We start from the raw sequence: 24,736 nt of genomic DNA on the forward strand, positions 1-24,736 counted from the left end.
AAGTTTCTTAATGCTTTGTTTTTTTTAAAAATGGACACATACATATTAGAATATCAAGTATAAGACAGTTTCTAATTCTTAGAATCCTTTAAGTCATCGCAAAGGCCCTAAGCAATGTACCAGAGCACTAGACCTTAAGTTAGAAATATCTGTATAAGACACATCCTGAACTAAGGAGAACAACTCAGGCCTATTCAAAAGATCACTCCACCGCTTGAGTTCAAAGTGATTATAGACGGTCCTTAAATGTTTCCAGATTGGATAACTACTGAAAGAATGAAGATGCGAGTTACCACCAGAAACTGGGTCTCTGTATGCTAGAGCTGTCAGGGAAGTGGAACTCTGAAGGTAACAACAGTGAGCCTTGTGTCTCAGGCATGTGTCACACTCACCAGTTCCAACAGAAAACGAGGAGGTGGCAAAGGCATCTCCTTGCGTTGGCTGGAAGCCTACGATCAAGCTCTCTGCAGAGCCACCCAGCTTCTCAGGAACCTTTCCTAGAAGGACAAAACACCACTTGGTTCATCGTCTCAGAATCCTGGGGTACACAGACATATAGTAAAGTGAAGAACTAACTCTGGTTTGACTCTTCTTACTACATTTATGGCAACACTTTTACCAGACACACACACAAAAAATCCTTGTCTGTGCCAATGCTCAAAGACCATTTTCCAAGCTGGAAGCAGCCTGAGAACTGAGAGGGAGTGGTAGCAGAGTGGTGAGAAGCTATGAAGGACAGCCATAACAACAGCAGTGCTACATGAAAGCTGACAGTGGAACAACAGCAATGCAGACCCGAGGTTAAAAATAGACAAGAGTTAAAAAACAAGAATAAACAAACAAACAAACAAGCAAACAACCCTCTGGGCTAGGGCTGGAGAGATGAGATGATTCATAGTATTGTGCTTCCAGAGTTCCAAAGTTAATTCCCAGCACCTACATGAGACAACTCACAACTGCCTGAAACTCAAGATCTAGGGGTTCTGATGTAGCTGGCTTCCAAGGGCCTGCACTCATATGCATAAAGCCAAATGTGGACCATGCACATATACGTAATTTGAAAATAAAATCTTCCAAGGGCTCATTAATTAGACACGAACATACTAACTTTCAATAACACAGGAAGACATTTCTGTTTACAGCACAGAATAAGAAGTGGCAGAGATAACAATGAAAATAACTTGTCAAAGAAATTTAAATCCTGTGCCCTGTCTTCTATCTAAAAAGGCTAAGTCAGCTATCCAGGTATGGTGGTCTACAACTTAAGAGAGGTAAGTGGATCGCTGTGAAGTTAAGGCCAGCATGGTCTATGTAGGGAATTCCAGACTAGCTAGGACTGCATAATGAGACTCTGTCTCAAAATGAAACAAAGTAAAATGGTAGAAAAGTATGTATTTAAAACATTGCTGTAAGGCAGTGGTTCTCAACCTTCCTAATGCTGTGACCCTTTAATACAGCTCCTCATGTTGTGTGACTCCCCCAACCAAAAAATTATTTTTGTTGCTACTTCATCACTGTAATTTTGCTGCTGTTACGACTTGTGATGTAAATATCTGACATGTAGGATATCTGACATGCAGCCTCTGCAAAGGAATGCTTGACCGCCAAAGGGCTGAGAACCACTGCTACTGGTAAAACAGTTCATCTCCTTGATTGGTTCTAATCATTATTTTGCTCTGTGCCCTGAGTACATGAAGGGTGTTCTATTCCAGCTGAACACTGGAGAGATTTCCCAGGCATCTGTATGGTATGCGTATGTTTGTGCAGATGTCACTTTGTCCTGCCTTCCGAATCAGGGTATGGATATTTTGGAAAAAACCTTGTCTTTTATTAAAAAAATCTCCTTTCTATGGTCAGTCAGGAATAACACAGATCAGGACCCAGCACCCTGTGAGGCACACCCTCAGCTACTATTTTTGGGCAAGTACACTGAGGATGAATGGGACATTCACATATCTTCAAGAAATCACTCAACTTAATGCAATTATTCCAGTTTATAGCACTAAATCTTTTCAAAGTTTCTCCTCTTATACTCACATACTCCCTGCTGTCTCTCACAGTTGGTCATCAATTTTGGAAAAAAAAAAAAATTAGTGTTCTGGCAAAAATGAAAATCAGTCTGCAAACCCCAAAGCTAACCCTTTTCAAGACAGGTCTATGCTAATCTTCCCCAAGCACATCCCTCTGCAGCTAAGACACAGACACATTCAAGTTTATTCTCAGCTGATTTACAACCAAGATGCATGGAAAAGACTCAGCTTGCTCACCTTCCCCCAGCTTGGCGAAGTCCTTGTTCAGCAGCTCTTCAGCTGTGAGTTTGGAGAAGTTGTCATCATCAAAAGGATTCCATGTGGAGCCTTCTGAAGCATTAGAGACATTCTGTTGTGAAGTCCGTGGAGAGCCTGAGGGAGTGGTGGTTGCAGACCTGGGAAGGTTGGCATCCCAACAGTGAAGGAAAAGAAAATTAAACAAATCAGAAGGACCCAAAATATTTTCTCTTCATTATGGTACCAGTTCTTTTCTCAGTCAAACCATCATTTTTCCATGGTGTTTTAGAAAGGACCTCCCATAGAAACTGAAGAGTTTAGTCTTTACAAGCGTTGTCTCCGTCACTTCAGCTCTCATGAAATCTTGACGCTTGCCTGTCTTTTGCAAGGTGTTTCAGGTTACGATCCACAGCTACCTATCCTGAGGCCTGTGTGCGGAGCACAACCAACCTCTGCTATGGCTGAATCCTAGGCCTGTCTTGGCTGCCTCTGACCTTTCAAGATCTAGTGTGTGTGGTTCCAAGCTATCATCATATGTTTAGAATGTTAGTCAATGGCAGAGTCACTCACAAAAAAAAAAAATAAATAAATAAATGAAATAAAGTTGCCACTACTTTGTATGTCTACATCACCTACTTCTCTTCCAGTCTCTCACGACTTAAATGTGTTTAACATAAGAATGCATGGTTTCATGGAAGCCAAGGCTCTAAATTTACACTGACTGAACAATGGTCATGAAGACTGACTTTACATGAAGCACAGACCAGCAACCCTACCAGGTTCATGAAGGCTAGCCAGACACACATATAATTCATGCTAAAATAGTGTGATGTATGCTTAAAAAAAAAAAAAAAGTCCAGGGATGGAGAGATGGCTCAACAGTTAAGAGTTTGTTCTCTCAGAGATCCTGAGTTTAATTCCCAGCAACTACATGATGGCTCACAACCATCTACATTGGTATCTTATGCTCTCTTCTGGCATGTAGGTGTACATGCAGATAAAGTACTAATATACAAAAAAAGAATGTCTTAAAAATTGTTAAAAACAAAGATTTGGCCTGCAGTGTTGTCTTACAGTAAACATTATTTATGGATGCATATCATACAGAGTTTTCAGAGAAATGGGCCAAGGGATTCACCTGTCCCACTAAAGAAAAAAAAATTCCTAGACAAAATACTGCATGAGAGGAAAGAGCAGCAGCTGACACAGATCTGAGGAGTCCAAGCATGCCTTCTATGGGAGAGGGAAAGCAGCAGCTCCAAAGGGCAGAATGAGCCAAGCATTGGGTAGACAGTGCTTGCTGAGGTAGCCACCTTCCAGGTGGTAGGTGTCCAATGTGTAATTGCCAGTAAATGGAGACTTGGTCAGACCATTTTGAAAGCACTCTACAGAGCATAGAACAGATGGGAGAATGGAAACTAAAAGTCTTATGATCTGTATGAAGCGCACACTGCGGACAAGCTCACGGTCTCTTACTAAATACAGATATGCACTGCCACATATGTAGTCTACTTCCGCAAGCTTATGCAAAGAACCATACAACAGTAACCCAGCGCAGACCGAGCCCACATGGTAAGAACAAACATACTTCGATTTATTGAGACTGGCCTCAGCTGCAGCTGCTTGGAGCAGCTGGGTTGATTTGCTGGCAGGAACCCCAAAGACTGCACTGTGGGTTACATCACTGAGAATCCGCCTGTGCCCACCACGTTGGGTTTTGGGAGAAGATGGAGGAGTAAGAGATCCAACTTTCTGTCCTTGGATAGTTGGGGGTGGAGTTGTCTGAACCTTTGGCTGTTGTCTTGATGGGGCTTGAATCTGCTAGGGACACAGAAATGCAAAGCTTTATTATGAACAAAACAAAACAAAAAAAGAGGAAATGGGGGAAAACACAACAAATCAACAACTGAGTATAATAACACCTCATTTGCTCATAGAAGATTAAATGGCTAAGCTTATCAACAGCACCGAGGCAGAGCCATCTGAACTGCCACGGAGACTGACACCGCCAAGGCATTGCCCGGTTCTTACACATTAGCTTCAATATACACGTCAACAAGATGTAATGTAGCTGCCAACCCAAGACCACAGAAGCTCTTCCCAGCCCTAAAGACCTAGAAGGTATCATAAAAGGCCTCCTTCTACTTATCCTGATGAGGAGAAACAGTACCTCATCAGGGATGCTTCCACAGGACAGGCAGAGTCTACTTTCTTTTACAGCTAGAAGAGAAGACATACTCCAGCCAAGATGCTTTGGAAAACATTAGTTTCTGATGAGAGTTTGGACCACCCCCCTACACTGAGTAGAATGAGTCAAACAATCCCAGTATGACTGAAACTGTGGCTCTGGTTTTTTGTTGTTAATGGCCTTCATTTCGCTGATGGGCTAGATTCACAAGAACCTATTTTCTGTTTCAACCCCTCAACAAAAGTGCAACACTGTTTTTGTGGGGTTGGCTTGTTCCAATATTCATTAAAAGAAGTGAAGATCATCAGAAAATACAGTGACATGGAAGAAAAACCTTAACAATAACTGAGTTAATAAAAGGACCCCTGAGAAGGGGTCCACAGAACAAAAAAAAAAATGAATAGGAATGTAGTTGTAACCATGTAAATTAGCATAAGCCACCTACCTGTATCAAGCAAAGTAATTTTAAAAGCAACCCAGAACTAAGCCCTTTCCTTAGTTCTGTCAATCTGAAAATAAAATGACTGGATACTGAGTGACTCAGGAATTTAACTATCCCTTCCCTCCAATCTCTCCACTCAAGTGAGAGCTGCCTCTCCACACTGAAGCTCAGCTCCTATGTTGTATCTCTGAAGACAGAAAGAATTTAAGAACATAAAGCTCAGTGGGTCAGGATGCTCATAGCAGGGGAGACTGTCCTCATGTTGTCCTTAGGATTGGAATGTTTTTTGAGGCATACTATCTACCTGTGTCTATATGTCAACTACTTTACCAACAAGATGAATAGCAGCAGATCTATAAGGCTCTACTGTCAACCAAACTAAGCCAGGAGGGGTAACACAGCCCACTGGGGAACAGAGAGCTCTGTGAAGGTCAGAGCCCTAGCATTGCATCTTCTTTTGGGGTCCAGAGCTGCGTCCATCAGAAAGGCCATCTGAATGCCAGTATCCACAGGGGTCAGTCATGGACTGGCTTATCTCACTGGAAAGGGTATTTCACAGCTACTACGGACTCCGTTAAAAAACATCCACACCATTTAGAGAACACTTCTCTTACCTATCCTTCAAATGTAGCATACATAACAGATGCCTCTAGCAGAAGAATTCATCAATGAGCAAAGGACCATTGAGCCACATCTCTAAGACAGCAAGAGTTGGTCATTTCTAATCTGAAAACCTGAAATTCCCAAGGTTCCTAAAACTGACACCTTTGAGCACTGACATGATACTACATGTGGAAAATTCCACGCCTGACCCCTGTAGCAGGTTACAGCCAAAGGCAAAATATAATATACACTTATTTACTCCACAAGTAGATTTGGATTTCACCCTCAAAATATTTCCTTATGGATACAAGGATGCCAGACTCTTAGGTACTTTTTGGTCCTAAGCATTTTAGACAAGGAATACTCAACTGGTAATATACAGCAGCTCCATCCACCAGCTGCTCACACAGCAGCCCAACAGGGCAAGTTTTATGGACATTGGGATTCAAAGAAAACAAGCGGAGGTGGACCTTACAGAACAAATTCCCGCACCCTTACTTAGGCAAGAGAAGATGATCTTCAGTCTCATAAGGCTAACAGGTCAACCACAGTCATAAGACCACTTGGAAGTAGAACCTGAATATGGCCGGGGCTCTTCTGCATCGCAATGTCTCCTCCTCCAAAGACAGGATTAGGAAGGAGAGTCAAGAAATCATAGTGGATAACCTAGAACCCCTGCACAGATGTAGCCCACGGCAGCTCAGTCTCCAAGTGGGTTCCCTAGTAATGGGAACAGAAACTGTCTCTGACATGAATGCAGTGACTGGCTGGCTCTCTGATCACCTCCCCCTGAGCGGGGAGCAGCCTTGCCAGGCCACAGAGCAAGACAATATAGCCAGTCTTGATGAGATCTGATAAGCTAGGGTCAGAGGGAAGGAGAGGAGGACTTCCCCCATCAGTGGACTTGGGGAGGATGGCGATGGGAGGGAACGAGGGAGGGTTTTACAGCTGGGATACAAAGTGAATAAACTGTAATTAATAAAAAAAAAATAAAGTTTTAAAAAGCAAAAAGAAAGAAATCATAGTGGGTAACATACACCTTTAATTTATGCTTTCAAGGCAAAGACAGGTGGATCTCTGTGATTTCAAGGTCAAACTGGTCTACACAGCAAGTTCCTGGCTAGCCTGGACTTTACAGTGAGACCAGTCTCAAAATAAGAATGGTTAAATAAAAATTTTTAAAGGGGGCAGGAGAGAGGAATACACTATGAAGAATGGTGGTGTCTGATGTCTATTTTGTTAGAGGCTTTAAACAATTATTTGTGTGTGAATGTGTATGTGTGTATGTGTGTGTGTGTGTGTGTGTGTGTGTGTGTGTGTGTGTGCATATATGTATGCATGTGTACCTGCATACTGAGTGCAGGTGCCTGAGGAGACCAGGGGCATGGGATGCTTTTGGAGCTGAAGTTCCAGGCAGCTGTGAGCTACTCAACATGTGTGCTGGGAATTGAAGTTGAGTGTTCTGCAGTAGCAGAAAGTGTGTCAACACCACCTTGTGGGCATTTTTTCATATGCCCGTACAGATCATCAAGGGAGAACAGATGCTTTTCCTTGCCAATCATCACTTCTTGCTCACTTACTTACTTCTCTGGATGAGCCCTACCATGCATCAGTAAGATGGGGCAGCTCCAAGCTGGACAGCTCTCTTCCTCCTGCTAAATAGCTGACTTCCACCTTGTGTCTCTATACCCACCACCCAGGGCACAGAGCTCAGTGTTGGCTCATCCAGGACTCATGAGAAGACTGAGGGTTCACTCCTAAGACAGTAGACACTTTGTCTGGGAAAAGCAGAGAAGAACCCTAACTCAGAGGCCCCTGTGACTGCTGCTACCTCTTCCCTTGCCCTTTCCCAGCATCACTGCATACTCCTCTCCAGTCTGTAGACCAAGCCCTACTGGTTCTTACCGCAGGCTCCTGGGCAGCAGCTGGCTGTGGGGCTGCGGCCGGCTGTGCCTGAGGCTGTGGAACTACAACAGCAGTCTTCTGCTGCAGGACAGCCTGCTGAGTCATCAGCTGTTGCTGCTGCTGCTGCTGCTGCTGCTGCTGCTGCTGCTGCTGCTGCTGGTAGAAGTTCTGAATCAGCTGTTGCTGAGAGCCTCCCTGGGACACCACAGGGAACTGTGCAGTAACTGGCTGCTGGGCTGTTGGATGTATTGCCTGAAACTGCACAGGAGAGTGGCAAGAAATGAGGAGGTGAATATCAGCCTAGCATAGAGCCACAGTCACAAAAGACTAATGTCTCAATAACTATAAAGGCAATGCTGAAGACAAAGGGAGGGCCCAGCAAAAGCCAAGAGTTCGGAAAAGGACTTAGGACATTAGAATCATACCAGCAACATTTTCACTTCCAGGCCCTTCCTACTGCAACAGCCTTCTTTCCAGGCCCAGGCCCAGGGAAGCTACCAGATTTAACTCAAGTGACTCTGAGACCTGTGGTGAACAGTAGCAAGTGACAGATCCCCCGTGTAGAAGAAATCCATCTTACAAAGGATTTTGAAGCAGCCAAGAATCAAATGCTTCCCCACATGAATAGAATGCCTCAGAGATGTTCCTGAAAAGAGCAACTCAAATGTTAACTGGTGACTAGCACCTATCCAAACCTTTCCAAAGTATGCTCCCCAACATATCTACCTTTATGAAATTCTGCCATCTTCAAATACTCTATTACTCTGTGACTGTCCTCCTCTTTGTGCTTCATGTAAGGCAGCACTACATTCCCAAGGCTTATTCCAAAAACCCGTGGGCTCAAGCAACCCTGTGCCTTAGCTTCCCAAGTGGTTGAGGCTAAAAGTGCACCTATACCCATGTTCCTGGCACTGCTGGGAGCTAAATGCTGATTTACTAACAAAGGATGCTAACAAACAAAAGTGAAGATCCTGTCTTGAAAACACCCAAAACTGTTACTGGTTTAATTAGGATACTCTTGGTATACCATGTGTCTACTAGGGTAAAATTAAAAGGTCCGCAAAAACAACATGTACTAGTTTAACCGCCTGTTTACAACAGCAATAACCCAGACCCACCCACAGGGGACTCAAAGGGCTGTGATCTGCCCTTCAGGGTGGCACAGGGGCATTCTAAAGAAGAAAATGAGAAATATGTTTTTGCAAGAAGAACGAGGGAATGAAAATTTGTAAATCTAACTTTAAAACTATTTAATTATTTTACATATTCATAAAACAACATGATATAGAAAGCAAAAATCAAAATAAAGTCAGTATTCTGTATCTAATTGGCAGCCAAATTAGAAATAATATAATAATATTTGAAAATAATATTTGAAGGTTGCCAGGCATGATGATGCCTGCTTGTATACCCTGGACTTGAAAGGCTGCGGCAGGGTGACAACCAAGAGTTCAAGGCTACTCTCTTCTGCAAGTAGCAAGAAGAAAGAGACACTGAACCTGGCTTGGGCTTTTGAAATTTCAAAACCAACAACAAAAAGATTTTCAGATGATAAAAACAACAAAATCTAAGAAGTTTAACAAAAGTTTTCAATTATGAGTCTGAATTAATATATAATCTGAACTCATAATGTTCATTTTCTAATAGAAGAAATCTATTTCAAAGTATCTACTAAAAAGGCCTAGAAACAATTACCAACATAACCCATTAACAACTAATTATTTCTTTAGAGAAAAGGATGACTCTAAGTTAAGAGCAGAATGATCCTGGAATTCATTACTCTCACTGGCAAAGAAATCATGGATCACTGGAGTCACATACAAGGGACCCAAAATCCAATCTGAAGGGACTTTAACTGGCTAAAATTAGGAGACTCTAAGCATGTTTAAAAATGGTAACACATTCAAATCCATAAACTTACAATAACACAAAGGAAAACACTCACCTTTGAATGAACACTGACGAACAAAGAAAGAACCTAACATTTTTCTTGCACTTTTCTGTACAAACAGGACCTCAGGGTAACTACACAGATGATAAAAAACAACTCTTTATATGCTGGTCAGATGACTCAGTGGGTAAAAATACCTGCTGTCAAGAAGCCAGATAACCTGAGTTTGATGTCCAGGACCCACTTGAAAGAGTATGATTTTACCTTCCAAAGTACATTTCAGGACTTGGGAAATATCAGCAATGGTTACTAAGCCAAAGAGAAAAATTAAAACAAGACAAATGAAAAAGAAACACCTAAGCACACTGACGGTCAAGAAAGAGCAGTGGGATGATCCACCCAGTGGGATGAACAGGAAGAACTACCGGACTGAACTCATACTGAGCATGTCTCTAGAAAGCACCGGGTTAGTTCCAGTGAGAGAGCTCAGCAACTAAAGGGATTTGCAGCCAAGTCTGATAGCCTGAGTTCTACTCCTGGAACCCACATGGTAGACAGGAAGAACAGACTCCTGAAAGTTGTCCTTTGACCTGCACATGCACAGGCTCACAAATATAGACAGATAGACAGACATAGTAGATGGTGGAATGACACCAAACGCGACCAAAGGATAACCAAGCCAAGTTCAGAATATGCAAAAGAACAAATAATTCAGTTTAAAAAAAAAAGCAAAGGAGATAAAAAAGGATATACAAAAGATACATCAGTCTCTCCCTGTGGTTGGAGAGTTGGCTCAGAGGTTAAAAATGTTTGCTGGAGCTCACATGTAACAAGCACACATGTAACAAGCCAGATGTCGCACAAATGACTGTAACTCCAAGGGATCCACTGCTGTTGTTATAATGAGAGAAAATCCCAACCGTTTGATCTTATCAGTGAAGACTCAGGGATCAGATGCTGGAGTGAAAACCTACTAGGTCAGAGAGGCAGCAAAAACACCCAGCAGATCTTTCTACCCAGCCCACTTTCCAGAGAAAAAAGCCTTCCTCACTTAGCTCAAGTACCAGATGGAAAAAGCTGAAAGCTCAAAAGCTAAAGAGCTCAAAAGCCCCCAAAGCTCATTCTTCTTCTCCATGCTGTCTAAAATACCCTTCTCTCAAAGTCTTTCCTTTTTACTGACTCCCTGTCAGCTGGTTTCTCGATCTGCCTTTTGACCTAGAGTTAACTTTATTAAATCCTGGGTACAAAGCTCTTGGATTAAAGGCATGTGCCAGGGATGTGTCACACCGTAATCACCTGTTACAATAAACACAAAGTTCTTAAATTAAGGGTGTGTGTTAGGGCTGAGCCGCACCAAACAAGACACAGGTTTTTACAGCTCACAACATCAGGGTGCACAATGGAATCAAACATCCTGCAACACATTGCTCCTTTTGCCTCAGAGGCCCACCACACTGTATGTGACCAAATATACACACGTGCATATACTCACACATTCACGGTTTTTAAAAAAGAAATAAGTCATTATAACATAGTATGTTCAGAGTTTAAAAATACATAATGCATATTCAGCACAATATATTGAATATTCAATCGAAATATTCAATACAAAAAATAATATACACCATCTAGATAGCATACATGGACCTTGTTTGGGTCCTGATCCAACCAAGCAAACTTAAACTATAAGACATCTGAAACAGCTGGACACTACTGGAATTGTGTGTTAATAGAACATTGTTGTTATTTTTTCCCACTGCATCTCCTTAGAAAGTAGCTCCTTCAGTGAGGGTGCTAAGTTGGCGTAAACTCCCCAAGCTTTGAGGACAACACTGAAAATCCTGAGAGTTATTAATCTACATTTTGATGCTTCAGTTTTCACATTTCTGAGAAGTGATGATGTGCTGGTCAGTGGCTCTTGGCGATCCTAGAACTTCCAAAGGAAGACAGCTGCATCTAGCAGGCCTTTTAATAGTAACAATTCCATTATACAAAGCAAGTGTCATAAAGAGCTCCTTACCTGCTGAGTCTGAGTCTGAGCCTGCTGCTGCTGCTGCGGCTGCTGCTGCGGCTGCTGCTGTGGCTGCGGCTGCTGTGCCTGCTGCTGCTGGTAAAAGGTGCCTGATGTCTGCTGTGGTGCTGTCTGCTGTGGTGCTGTCTGCTGTGGCTGCTGCTGCTTGAGAAGGAGCTGTTGCTGGTGCTGGGGTGTGGCCTGGGCCTGGGTGGGCAGACCTTGGGTCTGGGTAGAAGGTGTCTGCTGTGGGGTGGGTGGAGCTTGTGGCTGCTTGGTCTGAGATGACTGAAGAGGTTGACTAGGTGTGGCTTGGGTTTTAGGTTGGGGAACATTGGCTAGAAGGCCAGGCTGATTGCTGGGTCCTGCAATGAAATAAACTTCATGTAAGGGCTCAAAACTCTACCAGACAAAAATAGCTTTCTGAAGGCTAGTGGTGGTGGTGTACACCTTTAATCCAAGCACTCGGGAAGAGAGGCAGGTGAATCTCAGTGTGTTCAAGAACAGCCAGGACCACACAGAGAAACTCTGTAAAAAAAAGGCATTTTGATTTGCTACACAAGAAATAGCAGAAGTAGGCAGACTGTCCCAACCTTTGCCTGCTCCTACTACTTTGCCATCTGTGATGTTCTACTTGGGATAGCGTTCCATTTCTTGCCAAATCCTATGCTTCCAAAATTTAAAAACCAGGTGGAATTGTAAGATTCAATACTTGCCTCTTTCAGAGGGGTTTCCCTTAGGCATCATTCCATTTACCCAATGAGTCTGGTAGTTAGCGCCTCTAGTCACCCTTATATACACACATAGCTGACCACTAAAACTAAACATAGTCTCTCTACCAGCTTGCATATCACAGCAAAAGCATTCTTTTATATTTTATGAGTAGCTTACACAACTAGCATCTGAATGCCTGTTTGTATATAGATGGCCACCACATTTTTCAAAAATTGTTCCTGGTAAGCTGTGGTCTGTGACTTGTTATTTTGGATCAATCCCTTTATGAAACAAAGCTCATTCCTCTCATTATAACAGACTACTAGAACACAGAGGATGATACTCTAATAAACACAGCAGTAATGAAATTATATTCTTCTATGGTTATCAAAAAAATTAAGCCTTGTTTCTTTAAAAGCAAGTAGAAAGATATAAAATAAATAGGGTGGGGTGGATGGACCAAAGGTCCAATAAGAAATAAATGCAGATGACAGGCTTCAGGGGTCTTAGAGATCCACCTGAATACAAAAAGAGTTTCTCCTTTTGTAGCCACGGGGCATATGCATGCACAGGCAGCTCAGCCCATTATTCTTTAGGTTGTGCCTTCTAACACTACCATCAAGAAGCACCAGAACAAGCTGCAAACCACTTACTGACCTGTAGCCTGAGGTAGGGGCTGAACAGTAGCCCTCTTACGAGGAGTCAGGGCTGGCTGAATGGGAAGGATTCCTGGGTTTGGCTGAGTCTGCCCAGCCTTAGGCCTCTGGCGGGGTGCGATGGAAGTCTCTGTGGTGGGAATGGGATCTGTCAGTCTAACAAAGGGAAAACAAAATTGCTGTTAAAATGTGGGAAAACAGAGAGGATATGAAGAACTCATGATGTTTTGCCCTCAATGCTCCTTCAAACCATTCAGGTTTGCTTAGTCAACACTTCCCCCAAATTTCAACTCATCTGCAAAGGTAAATACATCAAAATAACATATCTCTCACCAGCAGCCTTAAAGTCAGGAAAGCATAGAATGATACATTTCAAACCCTGGAAATACATACTCAGCAAAGCAGTCTTTAAAAACGGATGAAGATTCAAGGACATTTGTGAGGAGAAGTGTGCAGGTGCCATGATACACACGTGGAGGTAAGAAGACAACTTTGGGTGTTGGTTCTCACCTTTTACCTAGTTTGAGACAGGGTCTCTCTCTGTACAACACTGCATGCACCAGGCTAGCTGGTCTGTCAACACAGGAGACAGCTCTCCTATGTGTGCCTCCCATCTCCTGGCTGGTGCATGTGAGAAGTACAGGCATAGCACCTACTGTACCAGCTTTTACATGGCAAGAATTTCACCCACTAGACCATCTCCTCAGCCCCAAATAAGGACATTTAAGACAAGCACAAACCAAGCTCATGACCACCCGCCCAGCTAAAAACCTGCAGTTTACAATACTGGTCTGCCTGCACGTGCATGACACACTGGGACAGCAGCGGCACAAACACTGTGGGAATAAACAACTACTATCTGATTGGATTTAAGGCTCACTCAAGGAGGCAGAACACAGGCCTGACACTGCTCAGGTGACCAAACCTTACATTAGACAGGTCATGGGCCTAGGGAAAAATCAAGTACAATTTTCCTGCTATAACCATAGATCAGTGTCTTGCTCAGCCATCATCAGAGAAGCTTCCTCTTGCTGTAGTAGATGGGAACTAATACAGATACCCACAGTTCGACAATGTAAAGAGAGTAAGACTTTGGGACAGTCCTAAATGGATGTCAGAGTTCAGGGAGCTACGCAGAAGAAGAGGTGGAAGGATTATAAAAGCCACAGGGGAAGGAGGGCACCAAGGAAACAACAGGACTGACAAACATATAAAATCACAGAGGCTGTGGCCACATACACAGACTCTGCACAGGTTCAAGCCAGATGGAGTCCCGGCACTGAGACAGGAAAGTACTTGCACACGATCTCCCATCCCTAAGCAAGACGCTATCTCCAACTGACAACCACTTGCAAAGGAAAAATTAGTGTTCTCCAATGAAGCTTCTCTGAGCATATAGACTACATTTAAGGGTAGGTGCCATGGCCCAGAAGATAACCAAAACAGAATGAACTCAATGGTGTTTTCGTACAGTTTTTTTTTTCTCACATTTCTTTGTTTGGGCTATTTTTTTTTTTAATTTTACTAGTCTTTTGCTTGTATATTAATTATGGTTTCCAATTTTGTGTTTTTATGGGTTTTGTTTTGTGTATGTCCATATATGTGTTTTTTTTTTTTTTGTGCTTTCTCAGTTTTCTTTCTTTTTTTTAAACTTGCCAAATTTGTTCCTAAAGGCATAGAGAAAGTAGTTGTGCAGTTGGATGGGTAGGGAGGCGGAGAGGAACTCAGAAGATGGGAGAGGGGACACTGTAACCAGAATATATTGTATAAATTTTCAATAAAAAAAAAAAAATAATTGAGCTACCTCCCCAGTCTCTGGTCCCTGAATAATATACTCTTGAGTGACAAGTGAGGTCACTGAATAAATCAGAGGGAAATAAAACCTTTTTTCCTTCGAAATAATTCATGTATACTCAGTATAAATGTTATTAAATGTCTCCAATAAAAAGATTAAAAACCAGCCAGGCAAGGTGGTACATGGATGTCAGTGAGTTTGAGGCCAGCCTAGTCTACAAAGGGAGTCCGGGATAGCCAATGCTACACAGAGAAACCCTGTCTTAAAAAAAAAAAAAAAAAAAAAAAAAAAGATTAAAAGCTGCTTGGTGGACAAATAAGTTCTAAACACACTGACCAAATCTAGGAACAGACAAATTTCTGTCCATGTGTCAATGTGCAGAGTGACTGCTACTGAAACGCCTGTATAGAAAACAGCTTCAAGATGATTCTATCTTGAGACTGTTTCACCAAACACAGGACTTCCAGAATACCCTCTGGGTAATGGTTGGGGCAGTAGTTTTCCACATACAGATAGAACTTAAACTTGGTTAAAACTAGCTGTCATAATGGACTGTCTAGGGACTGTAGGGGTGGCTCAGTAGTTAAGAGTCCTTCTACTCCACCAACAAAGCCAAAAAATCTGGGCCCACAGGAGCCTGCAAAGACTGATGCACCAACCAAGGACCAGTCATGGAAAGGACCTAGACCCCCTGCTCAGATGTAGCCCATAAACATCTCTCTCCATGTGGGTTCCCAAATAAGGGAAGCAGGGGCTGTCTCTGACATGAACTCAATTGCCCACTCCCTGCCTTTCTGACTTTGGGCATCTTCCTTTACTTGTTTAATTCGTTTTTGGAAGACCCTAGGTGACTCCAGTGTGATTAGCTAAGACCTGAGGGGATCTTCTGCTGTTCATGGACTGTCATTTCAACTGCACTTTCCAAATATGGCTACAGCCAGAGAAGGAAGGAATGTAGAGGATAAACATAGCTACCCACCAGCTCAAAAACAGGTTAGACAATTCTCTACCAGTAACCCTTAAAGTCTGTCATTGCCTCATCTCAGAAAGTCCTGACCTTTGCCATGCAAAGGTCACATCTGTGAGGTTCTTGATTCTTTTCAAATGTAGGTCCCAGCATTTTATTACATCTCTCTCAGCATTCTCAAAGAACAGTTTCTGCATAGGGAGGCAGAGCTTGCTTTTCTGATCCAGGCAGTCTCTACTCACAATCACACAGGACTCCAACAGTAGGCACCTCCACTGCAGCTGGTACCAAGCACAACGCAAGTTCTTGAGGGCATTTCTTACCTGGCCTTTGGCTGTGTCTTTTTTACAGCTGCCTCACTGGCTTTCACTGGTTCAGGAAGTTTTGCAGGAATGGGAGAGTTCTAAAAAGTTGAAAGAAAAAAAAAAAGTATATGGATTTCTCTGTAAAGAATAAGCAGCCTGATGCTAGGTATAATGGCCTATGGCAGAAATCCCAGGACTTGAAAGGTTGAGGCAGGAGGATCACAAAATCAATGTCAGTCTGGGCTATACAATAGGATCCTATTTTAAAACATAAAATAAAAATTAAAATTCCAAACAAGGAGCCTGTAATCCCAGAACGCTGGGAAGCAGAAGCAGGAAGATTGCTTTGAGTTTGAGGCCAGCCTGTTCTACAAAGCAAGTCCAGGACAGCCAAGGATAAACAGAGAAACCTTGTCTAAAGAAAAATAAAAATTGCAAACAAGGAAAAACAAGTCTGACTAGAGCTAATGGAAGTAGCATTGGGGGTCTTCTAACATGACTTCCTGGACCTCATTTCCCTGTTAGAGGTAACAAATGCAGAGATGCATCAAGGGAGCAAAATGCCCAAGAAGAGAGAGAGTGCAGCAGGGAGAACAGAACCTTGCCTCAAGAAGCAAGGCACCTGATCACTCCAAGGAAACACAACAGACATAATGCTCTGGGTGAGCTGTGCAAGGACTTGGCCGCTCTGCTCAGAGCTCAATCCCCAGGCATGGGAAGAGGGGGTGTTATTTTTCAGTGTAGTTGTCTCAGTTTCACAATTAAATTCCATGGGAAAATTGTATTCTTTTTATAGTAGCTGCTTTGCTTGAATGTCCTAAGAGAGTAAAGCAAGGGACATTAATATTCATTGAATACAGAGATTAACACCCATAATGACTCAAAAGAACAATTTGATGAGGTTCATTTCCTTTAAATAGTACTTGAACTCATGGCAGCTGTGGTTACATGCACAAGACCTGCCCAAGATCAAGTTAGTCAAAATTCCAGGGACTCATGAGGCCCCACATCTCACTCAAGAACCATGGGCAGTTGATGCCTGTTGAGGGAGAGCCATTTCTCTTTGTAAATGTAACGAGAGTACACAGCCAGTGCTCAGGTGGATAGCCCCATACCTGTGGGCATATGGGCAGAACTAATTGGATTCAGCAGGACATAGAAAGAAAAAGAGAGAGAGAGAGAGAGAGAGAGAGAAAGAGAGAGAGAGAGAGAGAAAGGGAAAGGAAAGGAAAGGAAAAAGGAAAAGAAAAAGAAAGGACAGGAACTTGGGAAGGGATGGGTTAGAAAGGTTCCTAGGGAAGTTGGAGGGAGGAATCAGATGGATATAATAAAAATGTATTGTATATACACATGAAATTCTCAAAGAACAAATAAAAACATCCTTAACAATTATAAATCAGTTTTAAGAAGCACCATTCACATACCTGTACATTTGGAACTGGGCACTCTTTCTTGAGTAGTTTAAATGAGAAGTAAGAAACCTGGTAAATATCCGGCCTTTTGTCAGGGTCTGGTTCCAACATATACCCTAAAACAAGCACACATGAGCTTACTTCATGATATTCTAACAGTTGTTGTATCAGCTACATAACTGAACTTTTCTACTACCAAAGTTGGGTTGTGTTTTAAGCTTCAGTTCTCAGAAAAGTCAGGCAGTTCAATTAGCCCATTTTCTAGCAAGGGAAACAAGGAAATCCACTCATCAAGCTGAAGCAAAGCTACTAAGGCTCATACCCTGTGCCTGGACTATCAGGGCTCCCCCTCTTGAGACAAAAGTAAGCAGTTTCATAGTCTAAGACTTAGTAGGTGTCATGGTCTTGCATCTTGTTTCCTAGCTTATTTCGTCTGTTAACAAATGACTGTTGACAAATACAAGCAAATTTAAACTTCATGAACTCAGGGTCTGGTGGCAGACAATCCATGGGTCTGTCTCGAGTCTATAAAACAAACTCACAAATTTACTTACTACTCTTGGAGATATATAAGCTAGTTTTTGGTTGGAGGAAAATTATGCAGTTAACATACTCAGATCTATAAACTGCCTGTCTCTTTCCAGGTCCTTCAAGCATCTCTGACACTGGAAATTCCTCAGGAGAAACCTTTGAGAAGATACAAGCACATGTGTAAATACATGCAAAAATGAGCAAAGGTGGTTTACTGCTGAAGTAACGAATGACCTGTACACTAAGTACAGAAGATCTGTGAGGCTGGAGCTTCAAGTGGCCTTGCAAAGAGATGGGACAAAAGTTAGTCATGGGAGTGTAAAGGAAGATGCAGTCCAGGTGAGAGGACACTGTGAACAAAGACACCTTAGACAAAGGCCAGAAAATGAACACTGCCACCTAGAAACAGGAACCCAACAGACATGGTACCAAGATGGCTACCTGCGTGGGACAGAAAAAGAATACAAAAGACCTTAAATACTGTGCTAAGAAAGCAGGGCCTAATTGTGGAATCACTGGCAAGCCACTCAAGTTTATTCAACAAGACAGGAGTGACAAGTTCAACAAGAAGGTGACAAGTTCTGGGAATGACCCATGGTAAGAATGCACTAGAAGATGGAAAAAAGTAGGAAACTGGGGCAACGTACCAAGTCGTAATCTGTCAGCGTCTGTACATACTATGGTGACAATGATGAGAACCAAGACAACTGATAAAAACAGTAGAAACTCAAAAGAAAATCACCACAGCCTAGGTCATCACTGATTCTTCCCCCTTTCTTGCTCTTTCAGATCCAAAGAAAATCTTCTGTTACCTATCCAGGTTTGGATGGCAATACCACCAAAAGAAAATGAGGAAGGACGATGGTCTGGGGAAAGGATTGGGGGAGGCAACAAGAGGCTGAATTTGAAGACTGTAAGTTAAGAATTGTCAAATAGCTTGCACACTAAATAGGGTCTAGAAAAGGTGTCAGTGCTACAGTCCCATAAAGAGCTGATTTTTTTCAACATGAATTCATTGATGCAGATATTAAAAAGAAAAAATAGCAAAAAAAAAAAAAGGTATCAATAACATGGAGATGAGCTCTTCTCTCATACCTCCCTCCACACTTCCTTACTATGTCTGCAGTCCGAGTACAGACACCCTGCTTTGCCTCTGAAAACAACCTGACACTCTTAAGGACCATGTTCTTATCCTGTCTTCTTTTTAAAGGCGTGAGTCACCATCACTGGGTTAGATACACTCATTTTACAGGTGGTTATGAGCCATCATGCGGATGCCAGGTCTTCTGCAAGAACAGCCAGTGTCCTAAACCACCAAGCCATCTCTCCAGCCCCCATCACATTGTTATCGTTTAAATACCCTATCCTCCTGTTCATTGATATAAGTGTCAAAATGAAAAGGACAGTTGTGGTTCCGCCAGAATGTTGTCAAATTGAGTAAGTCATTCTGTTTCCTCTTGTGTGTAATAGGAACAATGATCTTAAAGTCTACAGGTTTTGACAGACTTGGTGGCACATGACTTTAGTCTCAGTATGAAGAAGGCAGAGGTAAGAAGATCTCTGTGAGTTCGAGGCCAGCCTGGTCTACATAGTGAGTTCCAGCACAGCTAAAGCTACATAGTAAGACCTTGTCTCAAAGAAATATAAACAATTAAGCAAGCAAGTAAATAAGTAAGTAAATAAATAAATAAATGCCCACCAAAACTCCAGGTTTTGGGAATCAGGTGAGGTGTAGGTAGGCCTCAACACAGTTCAGACAGTCTATCTCACTTCTCTTTCTCTCAGTACTTTCTCTGCCCAGGACTCAAACTGGGTAGCTCTGGATTTATGGTTTGCAATGCTTTTTCAAACTTAGCTACTAAATGTCTTGACCAGCATTTTAAAGATGAATTTTTTTTAAAAAAGTCTGTTTCTTTAGCATTTTAGTACAAGTTCTGGTACAAAGCTTACTTTTCTACCATCTGGTTAATGGATGTTAGTACATATGCTGGCTATGATAACACAAAAAGAGGAAAATCTTTAGAATTTTAAATAAAACACTCAATTTAGATGCTTGTTGTAAAAATCCAGTGATAACTAAATGAGAGGAAAAACCTGGCTCCATGGAGTTATATGGTCTTAATTACACATTCATTCCAGTACCGCAATCATGTTCACTTGAGCTGCTTCCAGCTTTGCAGAGATGGCTTTCTTAAGCCCTTGATGTGAGTCAGCTGGACTCTGAGCTCTCGCACAGCCTGCAGCAGAACACAGCAGCATCACGCTGCTCAGAGCACAACTACCAGATCCACTTGTGTGGTTGGCTCAGTTGTGAAGTGGAGTTTAGTTTTCTAGCAAAAAAAAAAAAAAAAAAACTTCTCAAAGTGAACACTATGATGCTACCAATGTTCCCAACAGTATCAAATGATTTCTTTATCACTGCATTCAGCCTTGTTCATTCAATTTAATCTCTTTACCCTCCAATCCATTCCTAGTGATTAGAAATAAAATTTGAAACTGGAAACTTAAAATACTTACTAATAAGGCAGTGCATATCTTGTGAATATCGGGAGTTATCGGGAATTGTGAAGCTTCCATCACAAATTGCCACCTGGCTCTCCCCAAATGGCAAAGTGAAGTAGCATAATTTATACAACAAACAGCCAAGAGCCTAAAAAATAAGAAAGTAGATTGCAACTAATGGTGTATTTACTGTAAAGCCAGTGATCTGCTAAGAGAGATCAGTACCATCTACATTTATCAGCAGAAAAAGACATACATAGAATTATAACCTATGTGACTCTTAAACTTAGACCCAGAGTTACATTTTTATGTATGATCAGAAAACCATCCCACTGGGTTTGCTCTTTAGAAGTATACCATAGAAATAAAAAGCCCTAGAACAACACACTAGTACACTCAAGTAGGTGAGGTGTTTTTGTTTTTGTTTGTTTCTTTCTTTCTTTGTTTTTTTTCCTCCATATTCTAAGAGACCATGACTGTCCCCTCACATCAAAATCAGCATCAGGAGCTGGAGAGGTGGCTCAGTGGTTAAGAGCACTTGCTGTTCCTCCAGAGAACCTAAATTCAATTTCCAGTACGCACATGGTGGCTCACAACCATTAGTAGCCCCAGTTCCAGGGTATCCAATACTGTCCTCTGAGGACACTGCACACACATGTTATATGTGACATTCATGCAGGCAAAACACACATACACATAAAGTAATAAAATAAAATTGAAAGATGACGATCAACAGTGGGCAAGGCTCTGCGCTCACTCCTGGCTTACTCCTTGGACTCCAGCCAAGGCCTCCTGACATCTGGGGTATGGATAGCTTAGTTGACACATACCCAAATGTCTGCCTTCGTAGTGATGATTTTGCCACTGTACAAGTTGACCATTTCTGGGGCTCGATAGGACAACGTTGTGTATCTACAATCAAGAGATCCATGTTTTGTTAAATACATCAGTGCTATAATTAAAATCAAGGAGGAACAATTGTTTTTACATTACTAGAATCCAATTCTCTGACAGCAATCTGCAGAAGAGCAAATTAAATGTTAGTAGAGATAAAGTGTTATAATGATGTCATCACATCCTCTCCCAGCAGACCTACTCCTTCGACACTGGGGAATTCAGACATAAATACACTAAATAAAGTCCTAAAAGCACCCTTTTTTGGGTCCTCAAATGACAAAAATTTCCCCTATAAGTTGTAGTCTTACACTGTATTTTGCTGATTAGTTTTTAAAATAGTAAACCATTAACATGAGACTCAGAGAAACAACACAAGTAGGGGATTCTGAAAGCGAGCCCTGGCTGGGGTAGCGGTTTCATGTGTTCTTTTCTGGGAAGAGGTATTGTATGTAGTGCATGTTCACATGTGCGCTTATGTGTATGGAGAGCAGAAGTTGACACTGAGTGTCTTCCTTCACTCCCTTACACTTTATTTCTTGATATTTGCTGATGATGAGTCTAGCAATCCAGCTTATTCTAGGGATTTCCTATCTCCACCTCCCAAGTGTTGGGATTACAGACAGCCATCATGCTCAACCAGACCTTTCTAAATGGGTGCTAAGGATCCAAACTCTAGTCCTCACATTTAATGGCAAGCATTTGATGCACTGTGCCGTCCTTCCAGCATCATGATCACGAGGCTAAAATAGCAGTATTCCTGTCTTTGACTCAAGAAAACAGTGGTGTGAGCACTTGTTCCAAGTGACTATCTTGTGTTACTGAACACTCAGCTATGCTGCTCTGGTATCTCCCCTCAGGGGGATTTCTTTGACTGTCTATCAGGGCCTTGGACCAGAAGTGGTCTGGCCTTAGGCACGGTTACCTGAGTGATGCACAAGGTGATAGAGGCTCACCATCTTCAAGTACACGCTGTATAGCTAATTTACTAGAAGCCACAGTGTGTGGACTGTGCCTGGGAAAACCCAACATTGTGGCATGAGGTTCCTACAGGAGTCAAAATCTATAGAGACTTCCTGTCAGGTCACTAGTTTAATAACTGTAGGAGCTTCAGTTGCTCTATTTAACATAAAATCCACTACAGAGTGGTTGAGTTTCTCATGAGATAGAGTAGGGAGCAATTTACGGCTCAATAAAAAACAGACACCTATCTGATCCATAATACCACAGTTGTTGACTTCCCTTGAAAATATTATGATACTTCAGTGAGTATGGACCACCATTTAGCCTTTAGTTTTCCTTTTGTTTTTGAGCCTTGAATTTAGAATCCTCTTGCCTCAGCTCCTGAGTTGCTGAAATTACAGGGATGTACCATACCTTCCCCACCCTCTCCAGCAGTCACTCATCTTTGTATGGGTGTGTGACACTGTAAATTAAAGTATGTGTGTTTAGCAACCATAGCTTTGAGAAAGGCTTAAGACTCTCCTGTGTCAGTCCACCAGTCAGTCTTCCCTCCTCAGCCTTCAGGTTCAGGCAAACAACACAGTGAACAGTTTGCTTTGGGATAAAGGATAAGTGGCTTGCCACATTTTCTTCCCACTCTGTTTCACCCAAAACTGAAAAGGAATGTGCTCATCTGACAATGGACAGAACTCCAGGAAAGGAGAAAAGGCTTACTTCTTAATTTCATCTTCTACTGCATTGACTCCCTCGGCCTGTGGATTCTGGAATTTGTTGGTGGCACTTCCAAAGTCACACAAGACATAGTGGCCTCGGTCATGCAAGAGGATATTTTCAACCTGAAAAACATTCCCAAATCACCCAATCCAAGATGCCACTTAGTAATGGGAAAAGCTAGTTTCACAGTCACATAATAAAAGGTTTCATTTTTACAGTCTTATTAGTGTGCACAGAGAAGTTATTCCTCAGCAAAGACATGCAAGGAAACAGGGTAAAATGCAGGCAGAGGGTCAGACAGAGGAACTGCACTGTTGGGTAAGCCACAGCCCTATTTTCATGGCTAGCCGGCTACAGCCATCGCATTGCACCTCTGAGGTAATAGTGATCATACTTTGAAACTCTTGCTCAACTTTCAGTTTAGCATGCTTTCCATGACCCCAGACTCTTATCCAACTATCAAATAATCATCTGCTTTCAAACTCAAGTATGAAAGCCACCTTATAGAAGCCTCCCAAGGACCCAACTCAGAAAAATATCATTTCCCCATTTTCCTTCAGTGTTTCATTTTCCATGCTGCAAATTACTTCACTTTTAAGTGGGTACAATAATATCTTTATTACATTAGATTAAGACTTTCAGATCTGATGTTTTTCTATTTAGTTACTTCTCAAAGTGACAAAATGCATGGTGATAAATGAGCAGCTTCTCTGTTAGAATCGTATTCGAGGGTTTTTGTTTTGTTTTAATTTTTAAACAAGTCTTCAGGCACTAAGTTAAGAGCTTTAACTCAATGAAGCTTATAAGGACCAAGACCTAGAGGAACCTTTATGCCAGTGAAAAGAACTCCAAAACAATGGGCACAGGCAAGAGAGATGGCTCAGCACCCACGAGCACTCACTGCTCTTGCAGAGGACCCAGGTCCGATTCCCCTCACACATGGTGGTTCACAACCATCTGTAACTTCAGTTCCAGGAGATCTAATGCCTTCTCTGGCCTCAGTAGGAACCAAACACTGGGCACAACATTCTCAAGATATACTGATGAGCTCTTGTTCTGGGGAACTGAGTTGATTGGCATTCGGGAAGACAGTTCTGGTTATGCCTGGCATAATATGGAGGCAATAAAGGCCCTTGCTAGGCCCTGAAGACTGTAGATTCTATGGTCTTTTTCCTCATTCCCCACAGACTAACCACCTTGAAAAAATAAAGGCAAAAAGACTGTAAACTCTTCAAAGACAACCATCTCTCAGTCACGGCTGGAGTCTTCTCTGCCCAACCACACTAGAGTTTTGGTACAGAAACTGCCAAGAAAAAAAGGAGAAACCCTTACTAATCTGTTGCCATGCACACGTGCACACCATTCATGGTCCAGCTAAGACAGGAGCCAGACAACCACGCCCTACTGCTTCTCTTGCTCCTACAGGTATATCTGAATTTTTCTCTTAATTCTTTTGAAAACTAAACAAAGTGTATTTTTAGTCTATATTTGCTAATTCTGACTATTTGAAATCTTTGCTGCATTCTGCAGATTATTTACCAAGCAGTGACTATTGCCAGTATTACTCAGCACACAGCATGGATTACAACTCCCATCTTAGAGCTGGAAAAAGTGAGGCTTGGGGTAATTTAGTCAATACTAACAAGCAGCAGAGCTAGAAGTGAACCTAAGCAATCTAACACTAGGAAAAGACAGACAGCTCCATTGCTGCTGGTGCAGCAAGGTCAGAAGCGAATTATTCAAGACTCCATGTCCACTTCTATCTCTGAGCCGTGACAGACATGGGACTAGGTTTATGGGCAGACTTCCTTAACTCATTGTATGCAGAAATGCCCCTAGAATGGAAATCAGGTCAAAAGAAGTCAGCTGTCACTCTTAGTCACGTGTGTTTGTTCCGGGTTGCCTATGCTTTCTTTGTACTATCTAATCTGTTTTTTCACTCTACTGCTCACCCAGTTAGCCAAATCTCAGCAGTT

The 24,736-nt window shown here is 42.2% G+C and overlaps 1 protein-coding gene across 11 annotated transcripts in view; it reads right to left on the reverse strand.

Moving 5' to 3' along the window:
- Positions 1 to 24,736, reverse strand: part of Aak1 (AP2 associated kinase 1) — a 151,697-nt gene that overhangs the window by 34,622 nt on the left and 92,339 nt on the right. For 8 of the 11 annotated variants that reach the window (XR_008721354.1, XM_055617668.1, XM_055617673.1 and 5 more), the window contains 11 exons: positions 22,761 to 22,882; positions 21,020 to 21,101; positions 20,205 to 20,337; positions 17,169 to 17,272; positions 15,763 to 15,842; positions 12,679 to 12,833; positions 11,317 to 11,672; positions 7,406 to 7,663; positions 3,856 to 4,088; positions 2,268 to 2,425; positions 393 to 497 (listed from right to left, as the gene is read on the reverse strand). Coding sequence is in view for 10 of the 11 variants with exons in the window: in XM_055617668.1 (XP_055473643.1) it covers positions 393 to 497; positions 2,268 to 2,425; positions 3,856 to 4,088; positions 7,406 to 7,663; positions 11,317 to 11,672; positions 12,679 to 12,833; positions 15,763 to 15,842; positions 17,169 to 17,272; positions 20,205 to 20,337; positions 21,020 to 21,101; positions 22,761 to 22,882 (1,786 nt within the window). In the remaining variant the exon portion in view is untranslated. The remainder of the gene's footprint in view (positions 1 to 392; positions 498 to 2,267; positions 2,426 to 3,855; positions 4,089 to 7,405; positions 7,664 to 11,316; positions 11,673 to 12,678; positions 12,834 to 15,762; positions 15,843 to 17,168; positions 17,273 to 20,204; positions 20,338 to 21,019; positions 21,102 to 22,760; positions 22,883 to 24,736) is intronic. The other 3 variants (XM_055617674.1, XM_055617670.1, XM_055617676.1) reach the window with 1 other exon arrangement.

Source organism: Psammomys obesus, unplaced genomic scaffold (assembly GCF_907164565.1).
Source record: "Psammomys obesus unplaced genomic scaffold, mPsaObe1.curated_primary_1811, whole genome shotgun sequence".
Classification (NCBI taxonomy): domain Eukaryota; kingdom Metazoa; phylum Chordata; class Mammalia; order Rodentia; family Muridae; genus Psammomys; species Psammomys obesus.